The 21,224-nt window shown below is 38.3% G+C and overlaps 1 protein-coding gene across 1 annotated transcript in view; it reads right to left on the reverse strand.

Moving 5' to 3' along the window:
• Window positions 1–21,224, reverse strand: part of arid3c (AT rich interactive domain 3C (BRIGHT-like)) — a 29,810-nt gene continuing 8,586 nt past the window's right edge. Inside the window, exons 3-7 of the mRNA XM_038303676.1 lie at window positions 17,863–18,046; window positions 16,246–16,487; window positions 13,244–13,513; window positions 5,607–5,696; window positions 1–372 (exon numbers count right to left, since the gene is read on the reverse strand). Of these exons, the coding sequence (XP_038159604.1) occupies window positions 212–372; window positions 5,607–5,696; window positions 13,244–13,513; window positions 16,246–16,487; window positions 17,863–18,046 (947 nt within the window). The 3' untranslated portion in view covers window positions 1–211. The remainder of the gene's footprint in view (window positions 373–5,606; window positions 5,697–13,243; window positions 13,514–16,245; window positions 16,488–17,862; window positions 18,047–21,224) is intronic.

Raw genomic sequence — 21,224 nt, forward strand, 5'->3', positions numbered from 1 at the left:
TAAATCACTGCAAACGTATTTGTTTTAGGTATAAATAATGATCCATTGATTATTCCTTGCTGTACGGACTTTTCCTTTAATACATGTTTAAATATGGTCAAAAACTATAAATTAATCAATCTGTGGCTTGTTGATTGAATTTTTCTCATCTTGCCTTAGAGAAGAAATTAGCGAATCTTTAGTTGGCTTCATCCAAGTAACACACAGAAGATTAGGTGGAAGAGTTTCTCTGTCCATGAAGTGAGGCAGAAGAGTAGGAGAAGCAAGAGGGCTGGTAAAATGTGGCGTTGGTCTTTCCCTGAGTTTTATAGTTGTGCTTCCCGTGGCGTTCCTTAATCCCCGCTACCACTGACTGTCGGGCAAAGAGGACTCCTGAAAGGACAAAGAGAAACGTGTCAGATTTACTATGTGATCTATTACAGATCACATAAATTTACTATGTGATCTGTTAGTAGGGGAATGTTTTCCATTCAATTGAACATAGATTAAAAAATATATGATCACCCTTCTGAAGTTCCAACTTTCTACAAACAAAAGTATACACATATTAGAGAATAGAAGGGGTGCTAAAAAGTCATCAGATTAAATCTATCTTCCCCTGAAGGTGCTGCAACTCTAGTGCTTAGGTCAGGGGTGTCAAGCTGGTTCCAGAAAGGGCCGTGTGGCTGCAGGTTTTCTTTCCAACCCAGCAAGAGCACACCAGACTCCATTCACGACCCTTTCTGGAACCAGTTTGACATCCCTGAGTTTAGATGATTGAAGAGGCCATACTGTCCAGGGTCGAATGTTTAATTCACATGGTTACATGTGAACAGGTCCTTGGTAATGCTTTAGGCAAAGAGAAGCTCAAAAGTCATTGTGATAAAAATGACAACAAGGCTTTGTTATGGCGAAGGCTATGCTGGACCCAGGCCCGGGGGTTGGTTCTGTTAGGAAAGAGCCTGTTGGGAGGGTTACTTCATGCAGGACTGATCTGGGCCAAGAGCTGCGAGGCCATCTGTGAGCCAATGCTTTACCTTGAACCAAAGACTAAGACTCAACTTTATTTATCCCAAAGGATTACTCTGTTCACATATGAAGTCCTTTTAATTTATTTATGAATTCATATTAAACATTGAATATTTGATAGTTGAACTAAAGGCTGTATTTAAAGTTCTAGTAACACTGGAAAAAAATCGAAATCTAGAAGTAATTTTTTCTTAAAATTAGTGCATTTTTTCTTGGACTTAGGTGGTTAAAGAGACATCTTGCCAATGGAAGAAGACAATTTATACTTAAAATAAGGAAACACAATTACATTGTCTTATTATAAGTCATATTATCTAATTATCTTATTTTAAGAATAAAAATACTCATTCCATTGGCAAACTTTGTCAAATACCTACTCAAATTAAGGGTAAATACAGTTAATTTAGGAAATGTTCACTTATTTCTAGAGTGTTTTTCCAGTGAAGAAGACTAGGACTGAAACAATTAATAAGATTTAATAATCTGATTAAGTAATTAACTAATTTAGAAATTGATTAATTGTTATCTGCTGTATGGACACTGTAAAATATGTCTTTAGCTGACAGAACGACCCACTTTGAGCAGTAATTATACCAAAATTGTAAAATAAATAAATAAATAAACATTTTACATTTAAAATTTGAAAAAAAAAAAACTTTTTCTTCTGTCAACTTGCTCTTTCCAGAATTCCTCAAGTGGAAAAGTTTCACCTGGTTTAAAGGCACACTATGCAACATTTTTCAGTTAATTAATGTGTTCCATAACGTTATGGATGATTAAATGAGTCATTTCAGGTTGAACAAAGGTATTCCCGGCCGCCCTGGTGGTCTGTGGGGGAAATACCGCACTTGCAACTGCAGGAGCACCGACCCGCACCCACAGGCTCAGAAGTCTCGTGAGAGTCAGTCTTGCTTTACGGCGAGAACTGCTACACCCCCCAGTTAAAAGCATTCTCGTTGCTAGCACAGTGGCGATCTTTGTGCAGTTATGCTACGTTCACGCAGCAAAAGCAGCAAAATCGCGTCTGCTGCTTCATTTTTGCTGCTTGTACCAGTTAGTTCTGACGCGGCTGAAGCAGCTTTGCTGCTCTGGCTGCGCGGTGCAAAAGTGTGTCTGACGCGCGTTGGGCGGAGCTTCACTATCCTTTCTCTGCCTTGCAGCTATATTTGCTGTGATCAGTGGGGATAAAGTAGTTTTAATATGTGTTTAAGTGAGAAAATACACCTGAAAACGTAATCAGTGCCGTCAGTTCATTCAGATTATTATCCTGCCTTCAATATTTTTTCTGTCGGAGCCGCTCAGACCCCCACATACCAGGGATGCGCCGAAAGTAGGGATCCCTTCATCAGCAGCCTCTGGCCGGGTTGCCTCCTCGCGGTTCACCACGGCAGCTGGTAGGTGTTTTTCATCTAAATAATCCAAACTGCATATTCTGCTGGCAGATTTCTGCATTTTAAGTTAATTTAGGCGTCAATAAAAGAGGATTGATCATCAGCGCTGTGTCTCTCTCCCTGCGTCAGATGCTTAGCCCGACGCCCGACGCGCTGCTTCAGCTGCTCAGACGTGCTGCGCCTGCAGCTCAAAACGCGCCGCGGGACCTTTTGCTGCGCCTTGACGCGCGTCAACCATTGACTTTGCATGTAAATTCGCTGCTTCTGTCGCGCCAGCTACGTCCAGTGTGAACGCAGCATTAGTCATTCGCTGCTAAGCTCAAAACAACCGCGCCTGGCTTGACGGAGAAACCAGGAGAACGGCTGTGCATATTTACGACAGTGCACTTTTACTTTCGCCCTCTGGGGGGAGCCTCGCTGGAAAATCAACACCGGTTGCATAGTGTACCTTTAATTTTGTAAAACAAATCTTCTTTAAGGAACCTTTTGCTATCAGATTATTGACTGATTTATCAAAGAAAAAATAAACAACAGATTAATAATCGTTAGTTGCAGCCTTAAACAAGACATTCATCAAAAAAATCATTGAAATTTTAGACAATAAAAAGTAACAGCGTCGTTACTTTGCCCAGTTACTAGTTATATTATTTTGCAGTTGCTGTTACTAACTTAGTTACTTTTTTGGAGAAGTTACTATTACTTTTAACTAATTATTTTAGGTAAAACAGATTAAAAGCAGCTAAAATGAGCTCACAGCTAAAGGTCACAGCTCCATTCTCATAAAGGGTGATAATTTAATTCAGTTTCCATTAAAAAATGTTATTTCTGTGCAGGAATAAAGGGTTATGAAGAATTTTATTTTTTTGTGTATTCTACAATAACTTAGACAGGAAGTGAGTGTGTGACTGGTTAAATGCAGCGCCCCCTGCTGGTGTATCTACGATTTGCTGAAAGTCAGTGGTAGTCAAAGAAGAACAGCTTAGTTGTCCAAATTCCTGCAGACTGACTCAACTTGATCATTTTATGCTGTGGTGACACAAATGTAACGCCATAGTGCAGTTTTGAAATCTGCAAAAGCATTTTTCTCATCTCAGACAGTAGAGAAAACTAGTGAGTAAAAAATTAAAATAATTTGTTTATGTTGCAAGCAGCTGCAATAAGCCGAGCGGTATGATTTGACCAGCGAGGAATCAGATTGGCAGGCTGCTGCTTGACTGCATCCAGCATCGATTGGGTCAGCAGAAGGCCACCATTTTAGAGCTGAGGCTTTTCACTGAAGTCGACACAATGAAATAAGCCAATCAAACCGAAAAAACCTTTTCATTACATTTCTTCTTATATAATAAAAAGCAGAACAGATTTTTTTTTAAACACTGGAAAGAAAAACTCACTGAAGTCTGAACTCTGAAATTATTGGCAAGATGTTTGAAGAAAAATGTAGCTCTATGTCTCATACCTTTAAATTAAAGGTATAAGATAATTATTAAAATGAACAATTACATAATTAAATGTCCAATAAATAAATGTATTAATAATTTCAAAATGTTATATTATAATTAACTGTAATTAAATAATGTTTCTTTGGAATTTATATAAATACTTCTATTTACATTTATAAATCCCTTTATAGGGCACTCAGTTAAATATTAAATAATTGTGGTTAATGTAATAACAAGAAAAGGCCACTTTCCCTAATATATTAAGAAAAAAAATAATAGCGCTTCTATAAGAAATTCATTAAAAACACTTTTTTTTTTATTACAACATAACCTTAAAGTATTAATGCTGATACAGGCACTTCATTTCTTTTTCCCTTAGCTTATTACATTTTTTACTTTACTTTTTAACTTTTCAATTAGCTTTTTACATTTTTTTTTAACTTGTTAACTTTTTTTTTTCAACTTAATTTACAGTAGGTAATATATCATTCAATAACTCATCTAATTTGTCAAATGCCAAAATAAGATGAACAGCCATGTAGCAGCATCTTTGCTGAATGGCTGGATTTAGATCTTGTGCTTCTAGACTTCATTGAGGGACAGGGGGGACTCCATTTGTAAGGGGTATGCAAGTGATAAAAAATGGTTACCTGCCCAATAAAGGGATAAATTATCAGAGTGAAGTAATTATGTATGATAGATATGTGTTTTTAAGGGTCAGTTGCATTATTTTTTGTTAAATACTTAAATAATGTGCCTAAGTTGTGAGCAGATTATGTATAAATGTGTGAGCATTGTTAGTGTGGCTGGGTGTAAAAGGTTTGCATGTCCAGCAGCTTAATATAAACCATTTATTCTTTTAAAAAATCCAGCTGATAGTAAAGTCTAATGTAAATAAACTAGGGCTGAAACAATTAATCAGATTAATCAATTATTAAAATAATCTATTCACTAATTTAGTAATCGAATAATCGTTAACTAGAGTATAGAGAGGGTAAAACAAGCCTTTAGCTGTCAGAGTGACCCACTTAGAGCAGGGATTATATCAAAATTGTAAAACAATATACAAACATTTTGCATTGAAGTAACGTTTTACCTGGTTGGATATCATAAAAAAAATCTTCTTTAAGGAACCTTTGTCTATCTGATTAATAATCAATTAAACAACAGATTAACAGATTTGCAAAATAATCGTCAGTTGCAGCCCTAAAATAAAACTGAAATAGAAACAAAAAGGAAAAATAACCACTGCCTTTCTCTACAAGAGAAGTACTGTCATGAAAACACATTTAGACTGATCGAGTCTGATGCTCTGTTGTAGGAATCGTGTTTGTGTTCTCATCCTGTTACCTCACAGACTCTTAGCTGCCATCATCAACCCAACAGTTAAGTCTGAGCAACCAGAACGCTAATCGATATCTATTTCAGCTAGAAGCTGATCAAACCTTCTGTCAGATTTAGGCAGAGATAAAGTAGCTCTTATAAACAACACTGTTCTTAAAAAAGACGGATTGCATTTGAAAAGTAGAAGACCAGAAAAATCTCTTTCTCTCTCTCTCACACACAGCTACCAAACCCCATCGACCGGAAATCCAAAGGTCCAATTTTAAGATTTCTAACTTTTTAAACTCTATAGGCCTGCCACTTCATCACACTGGATTTTATAGAAAAGACATCAAATTGTGTAAAGGACTCGGCACTTGGATGCTGCTATAACTTATTGAGTTTCCTCCCTGCAATTACACCAGCAAATGACCCATCTATTTACCTGTGTAGACAACTCCATTTATTTCTATTGACATGTTGATGCTGTTAATGCCGTTGGTAGACAGGTTCAATGCGGACTCTTGTCTATCATCTGTCAGGAGAGAAAGCACAGAGGGAGAGAGGAAAACTCGATATGAGCATTTAGAAAAAGGAATAGAAAAAGCAGGAGCAGTATTGGGGAGATTTTGGAGAGTGACAGGATAAGAGCTTTATTAAGTGTTAGAGGAAGAAAAGTAAAAACAGGCAGAGTTCAGACATTTGTGTGTGTGAATTATGGATTACCTTTATCATAAGACTTGGACAAATTTCTTAGCCAATTATCAATTAAACAACAGTTTGAAACAGATGAGGCCCAGCAGAGAATAGATATGGTTATTACATCCATATAAAGCGCTATAAGCCAATAAAGAATCTAACTAAATGAAATTATAGAACCTGTGGTATCAACCCTCCTGTAGAATTACTCCCACTGTAAACACAAAATATGCCTATAATTAAATATTTAAGCATATTGTAATAATCAAAAATATATAACCTGAGTTTGCATAATATGATATGAAAAGTCGACTTTCAGGGTCTCTTTCTTAAATTTTACGCTTCCATCAAAGAACAGCACTCCTCTGTTTTTATGTCACACTTTTCCCACAACATAAAAGGATTTTAATGTAATCAACCAATTAATTCTCCAACGTGATTAGATCGGTGTAAAATTAATACAAACAGAGAGGTAGATAAAGCTGAATGCTTAATGTCCTGATTATACAGACAGTGGACAGCATTACCCAGCATGCTCTGCTTTGCGTGGACTCCAAAGGTCTTCTCTGCTCAGAGGCCTGCTAAGGCGCAGCTCGTCTCCTATTGATTGAAGCACAGCGGCTTCCACAGCGGATCCTTTTTGCTTCTTAGCCTTTTTGAAGAAGGTTTTATTTTTCTCTGTTGTGCCGTTTAATGGACACAACTAACAGAATTTACGATTTAGCGATAAGAATATATAGAGATATTAAATACTGTCAATTATTGATTATTTATATCAATCTAAATGACCTTTTCATGACAATGAGAATTAAACAGTGCTTTTATTGCAATCTAACATTGTTTTTTTACGGCTTAAAATGGTTTACAATGGAGACAAAGCAAAGAGGATCACTGTCTGTCACAAAAGAAGCCTTATATCCTGATGTCAATTAGCTAACTCAAATTTAAACATCCCGGCTACCATAACCTGATTAACAGAAACCAATTAGCCAATTCTAATAATCAAATATCACTTTACCACTGGCTGAAAAAACCCACTGGTTTAATTTAGCAAAAAGTCTTCTTTAAAGAGTATTTGGCTATCAGTTTATTAATTAAAAAATAATTGACAGCTGACGGCCTTTGTTGGACCTGGGTCAATATAACCGGGTACACCATCATACATATTTTGTGCCCAAATTGTAATCCTAGCCTAATTAATTCCTTTTTATATTGTGTTACATTTAAACTTAAATCTTGATTAATCAATGAAGGGAATAAACAGGGGAATCTAAACGCAAATATTTGGTAAAATCTTCTCAAAATGTACATTTTTGAATATTTTACTGAGCTAAATCACTATGACTGACTTGCTTGCAGTAAGAATCATTATTATATTTTAGGCTAATATTGCTGCCTTTTATGAACTAAATTTATGGCACCTTTGGGTTTCCATACTTGTTCCGGTTTTCTGCAGCTGCTTGTGTGGCATTTGAGATTTGAGCTCAGGAAATGTTATGGTTAAAACCTTTCTTCAGTGGCTGAGGTTCTACAGCAGGATTGTTTTATTCACTTAACTTAACCTCCCCCCTTTGTCAGGATCATGGTTCTAAGGACTGACCTAATTGCTAATTTCACTCACCTGCCTAACTCTGCCCGGTTTCCAATTTATACTCACCTAATCCACCTGCTCCTGCTTCTATATATATACAGGTGCTGGTCATAAAATTAGAATATCATGAAAAAGTAGATTGATTTCAGTAATTCCATTTAAAAAGTGAAACTTGTATATTATATTCATACATTACATACAAACTCATATATTTCAGATGTTTATTTTGTTTAATTTTGATGATTACAAATGACAACAAATGAAAATCTCAAATTCATCATATCAGAAAATTAGAATATTGTGAAAAGGTTCAAAATTGATGGCCCCTGGTGCCACACTCTAATCAGCTAATTAACTCAAACCACCTGCAAAAGCCTTTAAATGGTCTTTCAGTCTAGTTCTATAGGCTACACAATCATGGGGAAGACTGCTGACTTGACAGTTGTCCAAAAGACGACCATCGACACCTTGCACAAGGAGGGCAAGACACAAAAGGTCATCGCTAAAGAGGCTGGCTGTTCACAGAGCTCAGTGTCCAAGCACATTAATAGAGAGGCGAAGGGAAGGAAAAGATGTGGTCGAAAAAAGTGTACAAGCAAGAGAGATAACCGCACCCTGGAGAGGATTGTGAAACAAAACCCATTCAAAAATGTGGGGGAGATTCACAAAGAGTGGACTGCAGCTGGAGTGAGTGCTTCAAGAACCACCACACACAGACGTATGAAAGACATGGGTTTCTGCTGTCGCATTCCTTGTGTCAAGCCACTCTTGAACCACAGACAGCGTCAGAAGCGTCTTGCCTGGGCTAAAGAGAAACAGGACTGGACTGCTGGTGAGTGGTCCAAAGTCATGTTCTCTGATGAAAGTAAATTTTGCATTTCCTTTGGAAATCAAGGTCCCAGAGTCTGGAGGAAAAGAAGAGAGGCACTTCATCCACGTTGCTTGAAGTCCAGTGTAAAGTTTCCACAGTCAGTGATGGTTTGGGGTGCCATGTCATCTGCTGGTGTTGGTCCATTGTGTTTTCTGAGGTCCAGGGTCAACGCAGCCACATACCAGGAAGTTTTAGAGCACTTCATGCTTCCTGCAGCTGACCAACTTTTTGGAGATGCAGATTTCATTTTCCAACAGGACTTGGCACCTGCACACAGTGCCAAAGCTACCAGTACCTGGTTGAAGGACCATGGTATCCCTGTTCTTAATTGGCCAGCAAACTCTCCTGACCTTAACCCCATAGAAAATCTATGGGGTATTGTGAAGAAGAAGATGCAATACACCAGACCCAACAATTCAGAAGAGCTAAAAGCCACTATTAGAGCAACCTGGGCTATCATAACACCTGAGCAGTGCCACAGACTGATCGACTCCATGCCACGCCGCATTGCTGCAGTAATACAGGCCAAAGGAGGCCCAACTAAATACTGAGTGCTGTACATGCTCATACTTTTCATGTTCATACTTTTCAGTTGGCCAACATTTCTATAAATCCTTTGTTTTTATTGGTCTTCAGTAATATTCTAATTTTCTGATATGATGAATTTGAGATTTTCATTTGTTGTCATTTGTAATCATCAAAATTAAACAAAATAAACATCTGAAATATATGAGTTTGTATGTAATGTATGAATATAATATACAAGTTTCACTTTTTAAATGGAATTACTGAAATCAATCTACTTTTTCATGATATTCTAATTTTATGACCAGCACCTGTACAGCTCAATCCCAGCTATCAGGGCCAGATCGTTGAGTTTGGACTCCTGGAAATCTGAACCAGCCTGTTCCTTTTATGTTCTGTTTCCCTGACCTGGCTCGGACTCTAATTTTCTAATTTAGACTCATAGCCCGAATTACTAAATTGGTGAAAGACGACTGGATTTTTGACAGCTGGTTTCAGAGGTCTAACCTTTTAGGAAAGGGGCTAAAACCCTGGTCAGTAAGCAAATTACAGTTATAATCATTCAACTGATGATAAATAACTAGCTTTACCCTTCATTTGAATGACCTATTAATTAACTAACTGCTATTTCTAGTTATTTAATATATTCATAATCTTCTGGTAAGCTGGCACAACAGACCAGTCCTGATTATATCTTCATATAGCAAAGAAACACAACTATGGAGGACCCGGAGAGTCACAAAAAAAAATGCAACCATTTTAAATTTAACATCTAAATCATATTCAATTGTGAAGTCAATTGCATGATGATACAATTAGAAATCCGGGATGAAGACTACTCTAATCCTTTTCTAGGTTACTTATCCATTCACACTGAGCCTCGTTCCGGTTCTGCTGGAGGTTTCTTGTTAAAAGCAAGTTTTCCTCTCCACTGTCGCTACAAACATGCTCAGTGAGAGGGATTGAGAAGAGTCAATGTGTCCTCGCAATCAGCTGGTTTTCCTTAGAAATATTTTAAAGAATATGATCGTGCTACCTGTATAAATAAGTTAAATATTTTCTAATTAAAACTTTTCTCTGTGTGTCTCTCCAGGTTGAAAGTTTAATTATATGGTCTCCTATAATATATGATTTTTAATAAACTCTCTAACATGGAATCAGACATATATCTCTCTCTCTCTCTCTATATATATATATATATATATATATATATATATATATATATATATATATATATATATATATATATATATATATATATGACATTGTATGTATATATATATATATATATATATATATATATATATATATATATATATATATATATATATATATATATATATATACATATATATATATATCAATGTCAATAATTAGATGAACTACAAATTTTCACAAAAACAGACCGCATCTGTAGAATGTAAGGTAATATGTCATATATATTATAGTCACAATAAATAAGTGATAAACCATCTCTCTGTCTGCTTTATCATAATAAACTGAGTTGTACTTTGGTACTTAATTAATCTCAGCAATATTTGAGATAAATCAATTCCAGAAAATCAATGACCAGATGCAGATAGGCTATACATATAGATCATAGTACTAGGCAGACTTTTATTTATCTGTTCCAGAATTGTAAACATACTGATGTGCTCCTCTGGGAAGCGCATCACATTGCCCTTAACTTCCAAATATATATTCTCTGCTATTACCAAATTAATTTTCTTAGCCTTAACAGAGAAAAAGTTCCAGCACAAGGCAGAGCACTACTCTGAGTAAAAGATCACCCTAAAACATCCCTTTTAATGGCATACAGATAGCAAAACAAAGAAACATTTCTGAGTGAAACTCATCAGTACCAGCTGCCTTCACCTTGGTGGCTCCATGGTTTGCAGTATCCTGGCTTGTTTAGTTGTCTAACAAATCCATTAAGTGACGACCATTACTGTTGATTATCTCTGACTCCTCTGATGTCTGGCTAGACCAGAGCTGCAAAAACTTTTAAAATCTTATAGCCTCCTAAAGGGCTCCAACTGTATATTAGCTCACTGTCAAGTGACTAAGTAGGCCTAAATACATAATAAGCATTCATGATTATATTTTTATTTCCCTTGCAGTGCATCCTAGAGAAAATACCACACCATGTGGCTAATCTGCAGTATTATTTTTTTTGCATTCATCTGAATTATGGAAATACAATAAAGAAATCAGTTTTTTGTGTATCGCAGGCTATGACGCAAATCTTTCTTGATAGGAATGTTTACATTTATTTATTGTACAAACTTTTACAGCATTGGAAAGCATCCCTTTTTTTCCATTTTCATGAATTTTAAAAAAGCTTCAGTGAGCCACAAGGGCGGCGCTAAAGTGCGACCTGCAGCTCTGCAGGGCCCCGATCCAGCACTAAAATGGTGGTATCAGTATCAGCGAGTACCAACAAATAGGGCATCAATACCATTTTAAGAGCCAAAAGTTTATTCAACTTTTGACACCCATTCCAGGTAGGCAATAAAAAGTTCTACTGGATTCACTTTGTCTTAGTCTTTTTCGAGCTTCACAAAGGTAGGCAGCAGCCTGACAAAGCCATGATGGCAATTATTTTACATCCTAGTAGTCTGCAGTTCTTCAGATATACACACACATCAATTTCAAACAGATGGTGTCGATATGGTATCGGTATCGGCCAATACTGCACAGCCAGGTATCGAATCGGGGCGAAAAAATGGCATCGGTGCAACACTAGTTATATCTAACCTAAACTTGCTGTACACTGGATGTCTGGTTAGACCTAATGTAGGCCTACCTACAGTATAATTCCAGGGGCCTGACCCATTTTGAGACTCTTTATTTTATTTGTAGATAGCAAATTTTAATCCTGATTCACAGTAAAATGAATATTAAATCTCAAAGTAATTCCACTTTAAAGATGGTAGTTTTGTGATTTAAGTAAGATTGTAGTTCACTCCAGTTGATTTTTTTAAAAGGTTTTTTTAGGGGCGAGGAAACTAAGCATAGTTGCATCCATTCGACTGTGGTTTAAACAACATCCTGCTTTCCAAATCAGAGTCTGTGGCACATTAGTTGTGGTCTTTGTTCTGTTTTATCGTTCTTTTCATTTCTTCTGTTGGGCATTTTGAACATTCAATAATAAACAAATAAACAACAAATTAATAGGGATGCACGATATTGGGATTTTGGCCGATATCCGATATGCCGATATTTAAAAACTCATGCAGCCGATAACCGATATCGATACCGATGTTAAAGCTGGACAAAAATACGTAGTCATTGAAAATAGCAGTTTTGTTATGCATTTGTGACACTTTGAAAAATAATATACTCAAATATATTTTTATATCATCAACATATAAAAATATGGCAACATTTTGTGAATTTTCGGGGGATTTCGTAGCATAACGATGACATATAGCAATATTTCATTAGTAAAAGAGATTGATATGGTGTTTTTAAATGGCAATATATCAGCATATGAAGATATTGGGATATTTTAATGTATCAATATTTTTTCCCTCGTCTTTAGAAGTTTTTAAGTCTGTAAAAAAGAAGTTTTTGAGGAAGAAGAAGAAGTAGTATTTATTTTTTTTTTTTAGACTTTAGAAACTCAGAAGCTGATCAAATATCGGGTTAAATATCGGTGGGGTGGCCGATGTCCGATATTCAGTTTTAAGGCCGATACCGATAGGGGGCCCATTATATCGTGCATCCCTACAAATTAACATGACTTTCTAGGTCAGAATTACTTCCTCTGACCTCTACAATTACTAAATTTACCAACAGAATATCTTTACATTCCTAATTACAAAGACAATTTACTAATGCTACGTATTTGGGCGAAAAATATAGTCTTAAAGTGGGACATAAGAGTTCATACGCTACATCTGAGGTGGAAAAGTGCTGAAATCAAGTAAATCCAAGTCTTAGATCTTTTCGTGCCTTCGAATAAAAGAAAAAAAACAATCCATCCATCCATTTTCTAACACACTTAATCCCAAGTGGGGGGGTGCTGGTGTCTGTCTCCAGCTGTCAATGGGCGAGAGGCGAGGTCCACCCTGGACAGGTCGCCAGTCCATCGCAGGACAACACAGAGACAAACAACCATTCACCCACACACTCACACCTAAGGAGAATTTAGAGAAGCTAATTTACCTAACAGTGATGTTTTTTGGACTGTGGGAGGAAGCTGGAGTACCTGGAGAGAACCCTCGCATGCTCAAGGAGAACATGCAAACTCCATGCAGAAAGACCCTGGGCTGGGAATCCAACCTGGAACCTTCTTGCTGCAAGGCAGCCCAATGAGCAGCCCAAAACAAACCCAATCCACACAAGAAATTAAAAACACTTTCTAGCCAAAGTTGATAAAAAAAGTTCTCACCTCTGTCATTGAGTTTGATGCTTAGAGGAGCCTGGGTTGCCAGTGCGATCAGGTTCTGCTGAAGTGCCTGCTCCATTATCCTCTGCTCCTCTTCAGTAACCTTAATCATTTTGTTTTGTGTTGGTTCACAGCTTTCAAACTTTGAAAGATGCTCCAGAGCCGCTGACTGAGCCCCTGCTGCCTGGGCTCCCAAGGCTGCCATATGGTGCTCACTGGGTGAGATGGGGAGGGCCATCCTACTTGGCAGGCCGTTGACTATCCCAAGCTCCTCTGTAGAGATTACCATTGAAAAGAAGAGTCAGATTCAGAGTCAAAAAGCCCAAAGCAGAGCAAATGAACGCTCTGAGCCTTACAGGTGAACGTAGCTCTGGCCCAACCAGCCCCATCCCTGTTAAAACTCCGCTCAGTCAGAGTAAGAAATGTCTACGATGTCCTGGGCCCTCAGAAAACTCGCCAGTAGGACTGAACTGACCCGTTTACCCTCTCAACACTGCACTGGTTTGCAGTAACCAGGAAAGTACTCAATGCCAAAGCTAGAAGAAACGTCTGATGAATCTAGGCTGCTTTTCTTTTCAGAAATATGCTTCTACAAATTAATTATTCTACGCTAAGATGTAAATTAAATATTAAGGAATGGAACGGACAGACTTCTTTAAACACATCACAATACCTCACCCAATATCTGTGACTGTAACCGGATGGCTGGGACAGCAGAAACCCAGACTTCCCTCTACCCAGACCTCACCTCTAGCTCCACTCAGAAGCTGAAGGTAATCCAAAGCCTACTTTGGTAAAACGATTTACCTGATTCAACCTAACAATGATGATGCCTGTAAATGGCAGTGGCGTTTCTATAGCAGCCATACTGACCTACTGAATCTGCCTCATTCTCCCTTCTCTTGTCAGCAAGGCCCCAGGATACCTGGACTTCTCCAGTTAAAGGTACACTATGCAACCGGTGTTGATTTTCCAGCGAGGCTCCCCCCAGAGGGCGAAAGTAAAAGTGCACTGTCGTAAATATGCACAGCTGTTCTCCTGGTTTCTCCGTCAAGCCAGGCGCGGTTGTTTTGAGCTTAGCAGACAGGCGAATGCAACGAATGACTAAGCATCTGACGCGCCGCAAACGCGCTGCTGCTCGAGATGGAAAAATTGAATTTTTGCTGCTCGACACGCCACGTCAACCAATCAGAGAAGCTGATCTGGGAGCTGGCAGGGAGAGAGACATAGCGCTGATGATCACTCCTCTTAAACAGTTTATTGACGCCTAAATTAACTTAAAATGCAGAAATCTGCCGGCAGAATATGTTCGCTTTTATTATCCTACCAGCCACCGCGGTGAACCGCGAGGAGGCGACCCGGCCAGAGGCTGCTGATGAAGGGATTCCTACTGTCGGTGCACCGCTGGTATGTGGGGGTCTGAGCGGCTCCGACAGAAAAAATATTGTAAGGCAGGCTGATAATCTGAATGAACTGACGGCACTGATTACGTTTTCAGGTGTATTTTCTCACTTAAAAACATATTAAAACTACTTTATTCCCACTGATCACAGCAAATATAGCTGCAAGGCAGAGAAAGGATAGTGAAGCTCCGCCCAACGCGCGTCAGACACACTTTTGCACCACGCAGCCAGAGCAGCAAAGCTGCTTCAGCCGCGCGTCAGAACTAACTGGTACAAGCAGCAAAAATGAAGCAGCAGACGCGATTTTGCTGCTTTTGCTGCGTCCGGTGTGAACGCAGCACTGCACAAAGATCGCCACTGTGCTAGCAACGAGCATGCTTTTAACTTGGGGGTGTAGCAGTCCTCGCCGTAAAGCAAGACCGACTCTCGCGAGACTTCTGAGCCTGTGGGTGCGGGTCGGTGCTCCTGCAATTGCAAGTGCGGTATTTCCCCCACAGACCATCAGGGCGGCCGAGAAAACCTTTGTTCAACCTGAAATGACTCATTTAATCATCCAAAACGTTATGGAACACATTAATTAACTGAAAAATGTTGCATAGTGTGCCTTTAAAGCAGGAACTCTCCTCCAAATGCCTAACAGATGTTTTGCTTTTTTGGTCCATAGTTTTTGATCATAGTTGTTATTAATAGTATAGATTCTTATATAGAACAAATCTGAAACTGAATTAGTGAAAAATGTTTTAACGCTCATTGTGCCGATCCATTTTGGATAGGTTAGCATGCTTGATTGACTGCAAAAACTTTGTAACTTGATGCCAACATTGTTATTCTAAATCAAGACAACCCTGTGAGTAAAAGTCCCATATAAGTAGTTCCTTTATGGCAGATTTTGGCTTGATTTCAGAACTAAACCATCCATCCATCTATCTTCTTTCACTTATCAGGGGTTGGGTCGTGGGGGTAGCAGCTTCAGTAGGGAGGCCCAGACGTCCCTCTCCCCAGTCACTTGGGCCAGCTCCTCGGGGGGAATCCCAAGGTGCTCCCAGGCCAGCCTAGAAACATAGTCCCTCCAGCCTGTCCTGAGCCTCCTCCCGGTGGGACGTGCCTGGAACCCCTCACCAGGGAGACGTCCCAAAGGCATCCTACCCAGATACCCGAGCTACCTCAACTGGCTCCTCTCAACATGGAGGAGCAGTGGCTCTACTCTGAGTCCTCCTAGGATGACTGAGCTGCTGACCCTATCTCTAAGGGAGAGCCCAGGCTAATTTTGGCCGCTTATATCCGATATCTCGTTCTTTCGGTCATGACTCAAAGCTCATGACCATAAATGAGAATAGAAATGTAGGTTGACCGGTAAATGGAGAGCTTTGCCTTATGGCTCAGCTCTCTCTTTACCAAAACAGACCGGTACAGCGCACGCTTCACAGCAGACACCGTAGATCTCCCGCTCCATCTTCCACTCAGAGCTAAACACTACGGTTAAATATTAGTTTTTAAATGCATCTATCCAGCTGTAGGGTTTGAATCTGAACTGTTAAAGTATATAAGTGATATTTTCTATCTCAAGCCAGCCTCAGAATGGTCCACACATCATTATCTTACCTTTTTTGACCATAGGTGATTGAGAAATACAGCTGCTTTGATGGGATAGCGTCGGCACATGTGGTAGTATTTTTGGTGTTGGAAGGAGACTTTGTGAGCCAGTGGTTGAGTAGCTGAAGATGGCAGACGTGTAGTTCTGTCTTCGGCTCTCTCGACGGTTGCTATCAATTGCTGCTTGAAGTTCCCCCGGGGAGCTCAGTCCCCGCTTTTCACATTCATATGGATAAAGGTACTTCATATACCTGCAGCAAAAATAAAACCTTTTTCATTGAGCAATAAAATATTTAGATACTTTATTCGTACCATAATTAGCAGCATTGGTCTTTCAATTTACCTTCCAGTTTCTGCTATGGTTCCAAAGCATATTTCATGATATTTTAAAGCCACAAAACCTATTTTTCGACACAATCACAGTCCACCTTTCTGTTTTTAAATGTAATTAAGCCATTTCAGCAGATCCCTGGAAATACATCAGACATCTCGGCCCAGAAGAGTGCAGTTCTAGGAACAGCAGACTTACTGGCAGAACCCTCAATCTCCCAGGCCTCTGGTAGTGGACCCCAGCTTGAAGAAAAAAAAAGGGGGGAGACTGTCCGCGATGGGTGGTGTTATTTTTTATTTTTATAACTATACTCTAAAAGTATTTTAAAATACTGTAAACATGTTCACAGCTGTATATTGATTATCTATTCTTTAGATGCACAGTACTTATATTTGTAAAAACACTGTAAGTACAGGGTTTTATTTATTTTATTTTTTTTATATTTTTTTATTCATATTTTATGTGGATGCTATTTTTACCCATATTTTAGCTGTTTTGTTTTTTATTTATACTGTTTTATGTTTTATTTATTTTTCTTTTAGCACTTTATTCAGCTGTGTTTGTTTTTAAGTGCTTAACAAATAAAATTGAATTGTATATTTTTTTACTTCTGTCACTTATTCTATTATTTTTATGAACTTTTTAACGTCCACATTTGTGTGACCACTTTTGCTGTAATCTTTTGCTGCTGTAACAGCACAATGTACCCATTGTTGGACTGTGGGATTGCCTTCACAAAATTATCACTCGAGCCATGATGTCAACATTCTGTTAATTTAAACGAAAATATATACGCTGCAGTGCTGAAGCATCCTTTTTCTGTTCTACTTAAAGCAGCAGGTTAGGGTAGCAGGTTGACCTACCCAAGATGGTGCCCGTGATTTCTGCCTGTGACAGTCAATGTAGGGTCTACTCTTATATATGTCTATGGAAGGTTCTGCAGCCTAGATTTACTCTGACAGTATCATGACCCCATTATTAACAGAGAAGGAAGGGAAGAAAAATATTAACAGCACTTAAACTAAAAATATAAATTTTTCAGAGGTTTTTCTCCTTATTTTTCTCAGGGTTCCTTGAAAACCACTGAACAGTTGCTCAAACATATCAATAATCAGTCCAGGTTCTACATTTATTCAGATTTAAATTCTAACATCACATTAAAAAAACAACATGCCTTCATCTGTTAAACTATAATCCGACATATTGTCGTACAACTGTAGTATTTAACAGGAAGTATCCCTTATGAAGACCTGTGTCAGAGCGGTGGTTAAAGGGCAGCCGTTGGTCATACTCACTGTGTTCGCAGAGTAAATGCTGCACTAGTAATAGACGTAGGGAGGTGGAGGCCTTTGGTAATCTCACGCCATATCTTTTTATTGATGACTTCCACTAAGCCGCCTTTTTCTGTGACGAGCTTGTAGAGCATGTAGAGATCCAGCACCTGCTTTGCCATGATAGGAATCCGATTCACTGGAGTCCCTGCAGAACGCAAACACAATATCCAGGATCAATTCTATTAACTTGGTTCCTCCCATCAATACCTTTCTGCATCTTCTTATAAGGCCAGTTTATCTTAAGCCAGTCAAATGTCTGACAGCTGTGTTAAAGGAAAAGAGTATAACTTTTTGAAGTTTTTGACACCCTTCCACTGCTTCTGCCTTTGCTAAATTAAACATAGATATGCTGTACTTATATTCTCCAAAAATATGAATCAAATCTGATAACTTATTTAGTTATTGAAGAACAGAAAACAAAAGTAAAAGCTTTGTCTGGAATTTACTTCAGAGCAGTTTGAGACTTTTACGGATATAAAAGTCTAATTTTTGTTAAATAAAGAGGTTCCAATAAATCACATAGGCTATTTAGAGCCGCACATAAAGAGGGAATCCAGGTTTTTTGTAACAATTCTATAGTAGTCGACCCTGAGATAATTAACCTGCATTTGCTGACAGGGTTCCATTGTGGCCATTGGATTTACCATAATAGCAATCAATAGGGGCATGGAAATAGTGCAAACAACAGCAGAGGGGCCCTTACAGTAAGGGAGGAAAGCAGTGAGGAATTGTCTATGGTGGTAAAATTACATCAATTAAAGCCAGTAATTAGGGCTTCATGGGAAGTGAATGAATAAGACTTTATTAACCAAGACTGATGTCCTCCTGTACCTTCAATACAAATCTACCAAAACTGTGAGGCTGCAAACGTCAACATTATTCACTGGAGAGGAGCAAAAAAAAAAAAAAACAATTTGTCACATAGATCACAGAGTTAAAGCTGTAGGAGTCACAATGTCCTGAGACTGACTTGTCCAAACGGACCTTTCTGCTGCCCCTCTACCTGCTGCCTTTAGCTGACTATAAAAGGCTTTAAAAAGCAAAATGTAGGATCTCTTAGAGTAAAAAAATACCAAATCATCCAGGAACTTTACCGGGAAAATGGTTAAACTGTATGGAAAAAAAAACAACAACCCTTAAGCCCAGAGAGTCTTTGGAAAAAATTCCGCCCGAAATTACAGATGTGAATTAAAGCAAGTGCAGATCCCAATCAATAAACTGGAAATACAATTGTTTGTATTTGTATACAGTAACAGAAAGGCACTGAGGAATATTATTCAGTTGGAACCACTATTTTAAATTGTAACGTCATTTATAGTTGATTAAAAAATGAAAAATATTCAGCCTCGCCAAATTTTTTTACAAAATAAATACTGCAAAACACCAGGAAACCCAATTTGAAGGTCTTAAAGAATCTCAAAGTTTATAGATGCACATCTTGACTCTAAGTCAAGCAAATTTGGACTGAATAAGTTGAAGCATGTTTGTTCCACAAAGGTTTTAGTGAGCAGTGTGCTAGGAGGAAATGGGATATTGGCACAGTGCAGAAAGTGGCTATATAATGCAAAAATGCATTTTTTCCACTCAAAGGGAATCTAGTAAGACAAATATGCTTATTTATATTATCGTAGACCTTCTGCATAAGACAAAGCCTTTGGTCCTAAGATTTAGCCGTTGTTTCATTAAAATTTACCAATAATATCACCAAACTGAATAGAAAATAAGAATAAACTGGTGGTTTGGATGTACTTTTCCCCAAGGATTGTTTGAGCTTCTCTCTGAGCAGGGGATTCATCTCCACAAGAAACCGTTCAAGTACCGCAGGAAATCTAAGTGTTAGTCAGCTCCTCCGTTCCTCATAGCAACACCTCAACCTGGTTAAACCCTGTCCGCCCTCCAACGAACAAGTCTATTACTGGAACAACCCACACAGACTGGATTCAACGAAAGGCACCTTTTTTCTGGAAACGTGAGTCTGTTGCCTTTATAACCTTCTTCAAATCAAAGACTCAAATCTCCCTCTGAGCCTGAACTAACCACAGACTCTTCCCTTTCACTTTTCAGTCCCGGTTCGACAGTGTTTAGAGCTGCACTGGACTCCTCTCTACCAACTCACAATAAATCAGTTGAACCTTTCCCTGGCTCTCTGTTTGGCTTTCTGCATGTGGGTCAGATCTTTAGATAAATCATGACACTGTCACTACAATCCACTAACAGAGACGTAAAAAGTCCTCCAGAGGGAATGGACGTTCCGTTGGCATCAACCATTTCATCATAATGAAACTGAGAATAAACTTCTCTTGTCTTAATTTCTCATTATTTAAGGAGCGAGGGCTTCGTAATTGGAACAATGTGGAGCATCAGGATCTCTGTTAGTGCAGTAATCATCTTTATGCTTGGCTTCATCGCTGAGTCTTTCACTTTACACCTCTGAGCCGATAATGGGATGAGAATTTCTCCACCTCATTGACTTCACTCTTTTAACTCATGGGATGAACAATTAATGCAAAGAAACCAGGAAAAACTGACTGTTTATCAAACTCTATTCAACTTCTGATCTGAAGGCAGTGGGGGGGCGTAGAACCAGAAGAAAAACGATCACACCCAGACTGCAGGATTTTTTTCCCTTTTAGTTCCTACAATCTATATTAATCTTATGCAAGCGACTGTTCATAGATATGTTATCATTCTAGACAAACAGTCATCAATGAACACAACACAAAATCCTTACTACAGAACTAAATTAAAGATTGACACTTCTCAGCTAAACGAGTCTGCAGAGTTTGTTCAAACTTACTAAGTGATGTTAATGAATCCAATTTCCTTACACACGGAGCAAGAATTTGGAAAATAGTCTGTGCTATCACTGTGGATAGTTAGAGATGCCATAGGTCCTTTACACAGCCAGAACAGCTTTTATAAATTAAAATAATTCTGTAGCAACTGCACTGCAAAAATGTTCTGAAAATGAGTAAAAATGTCTTTAAATAAGTGTATTTACCCTTAATCTGAATAGGAAAATAAGATTATCTGTCAATAGCAAGAGCACTTTTACAGAAAAATTGGCTCCTCCCTTCAGTGGAATGTCATATTTAAATGTTCATCTGTTCAGAGCAAAGGATTTCACTCTGACTTATTTCTGTGTTCCCAAATCTCAGCAGTTTACACCCTTTGAAACTGTTGAAATCGACTCAATCTCCTCTATGCAAAGTGTCTAACTAAAGTCCATTGAAAATATTCTCCGATATAGAATAGTAAAAGATTAACAAAACAAAACCAGAAACTGTTCTATTATCCAGAGAACCAGTCAATAGTCTGTGTTG

The sequence above is a fragment of the Cyprinodon tularosa genome, unplaced genomic scaffold, assembly GCF_016077235.1.
Source record: "Cyprinodon tularosa strain WSP-4 unplaced genomic scaffold, ASM1607723v1 ctg516, whole genome shotgun sequence".
Lineage (NCBI taxonomy): Eukaryota > Metazoa > Chordata > Actinopteri > Cyprinodontiformes > Cyprinodontidae > Cyprinodon > Cyprinodon tularosa.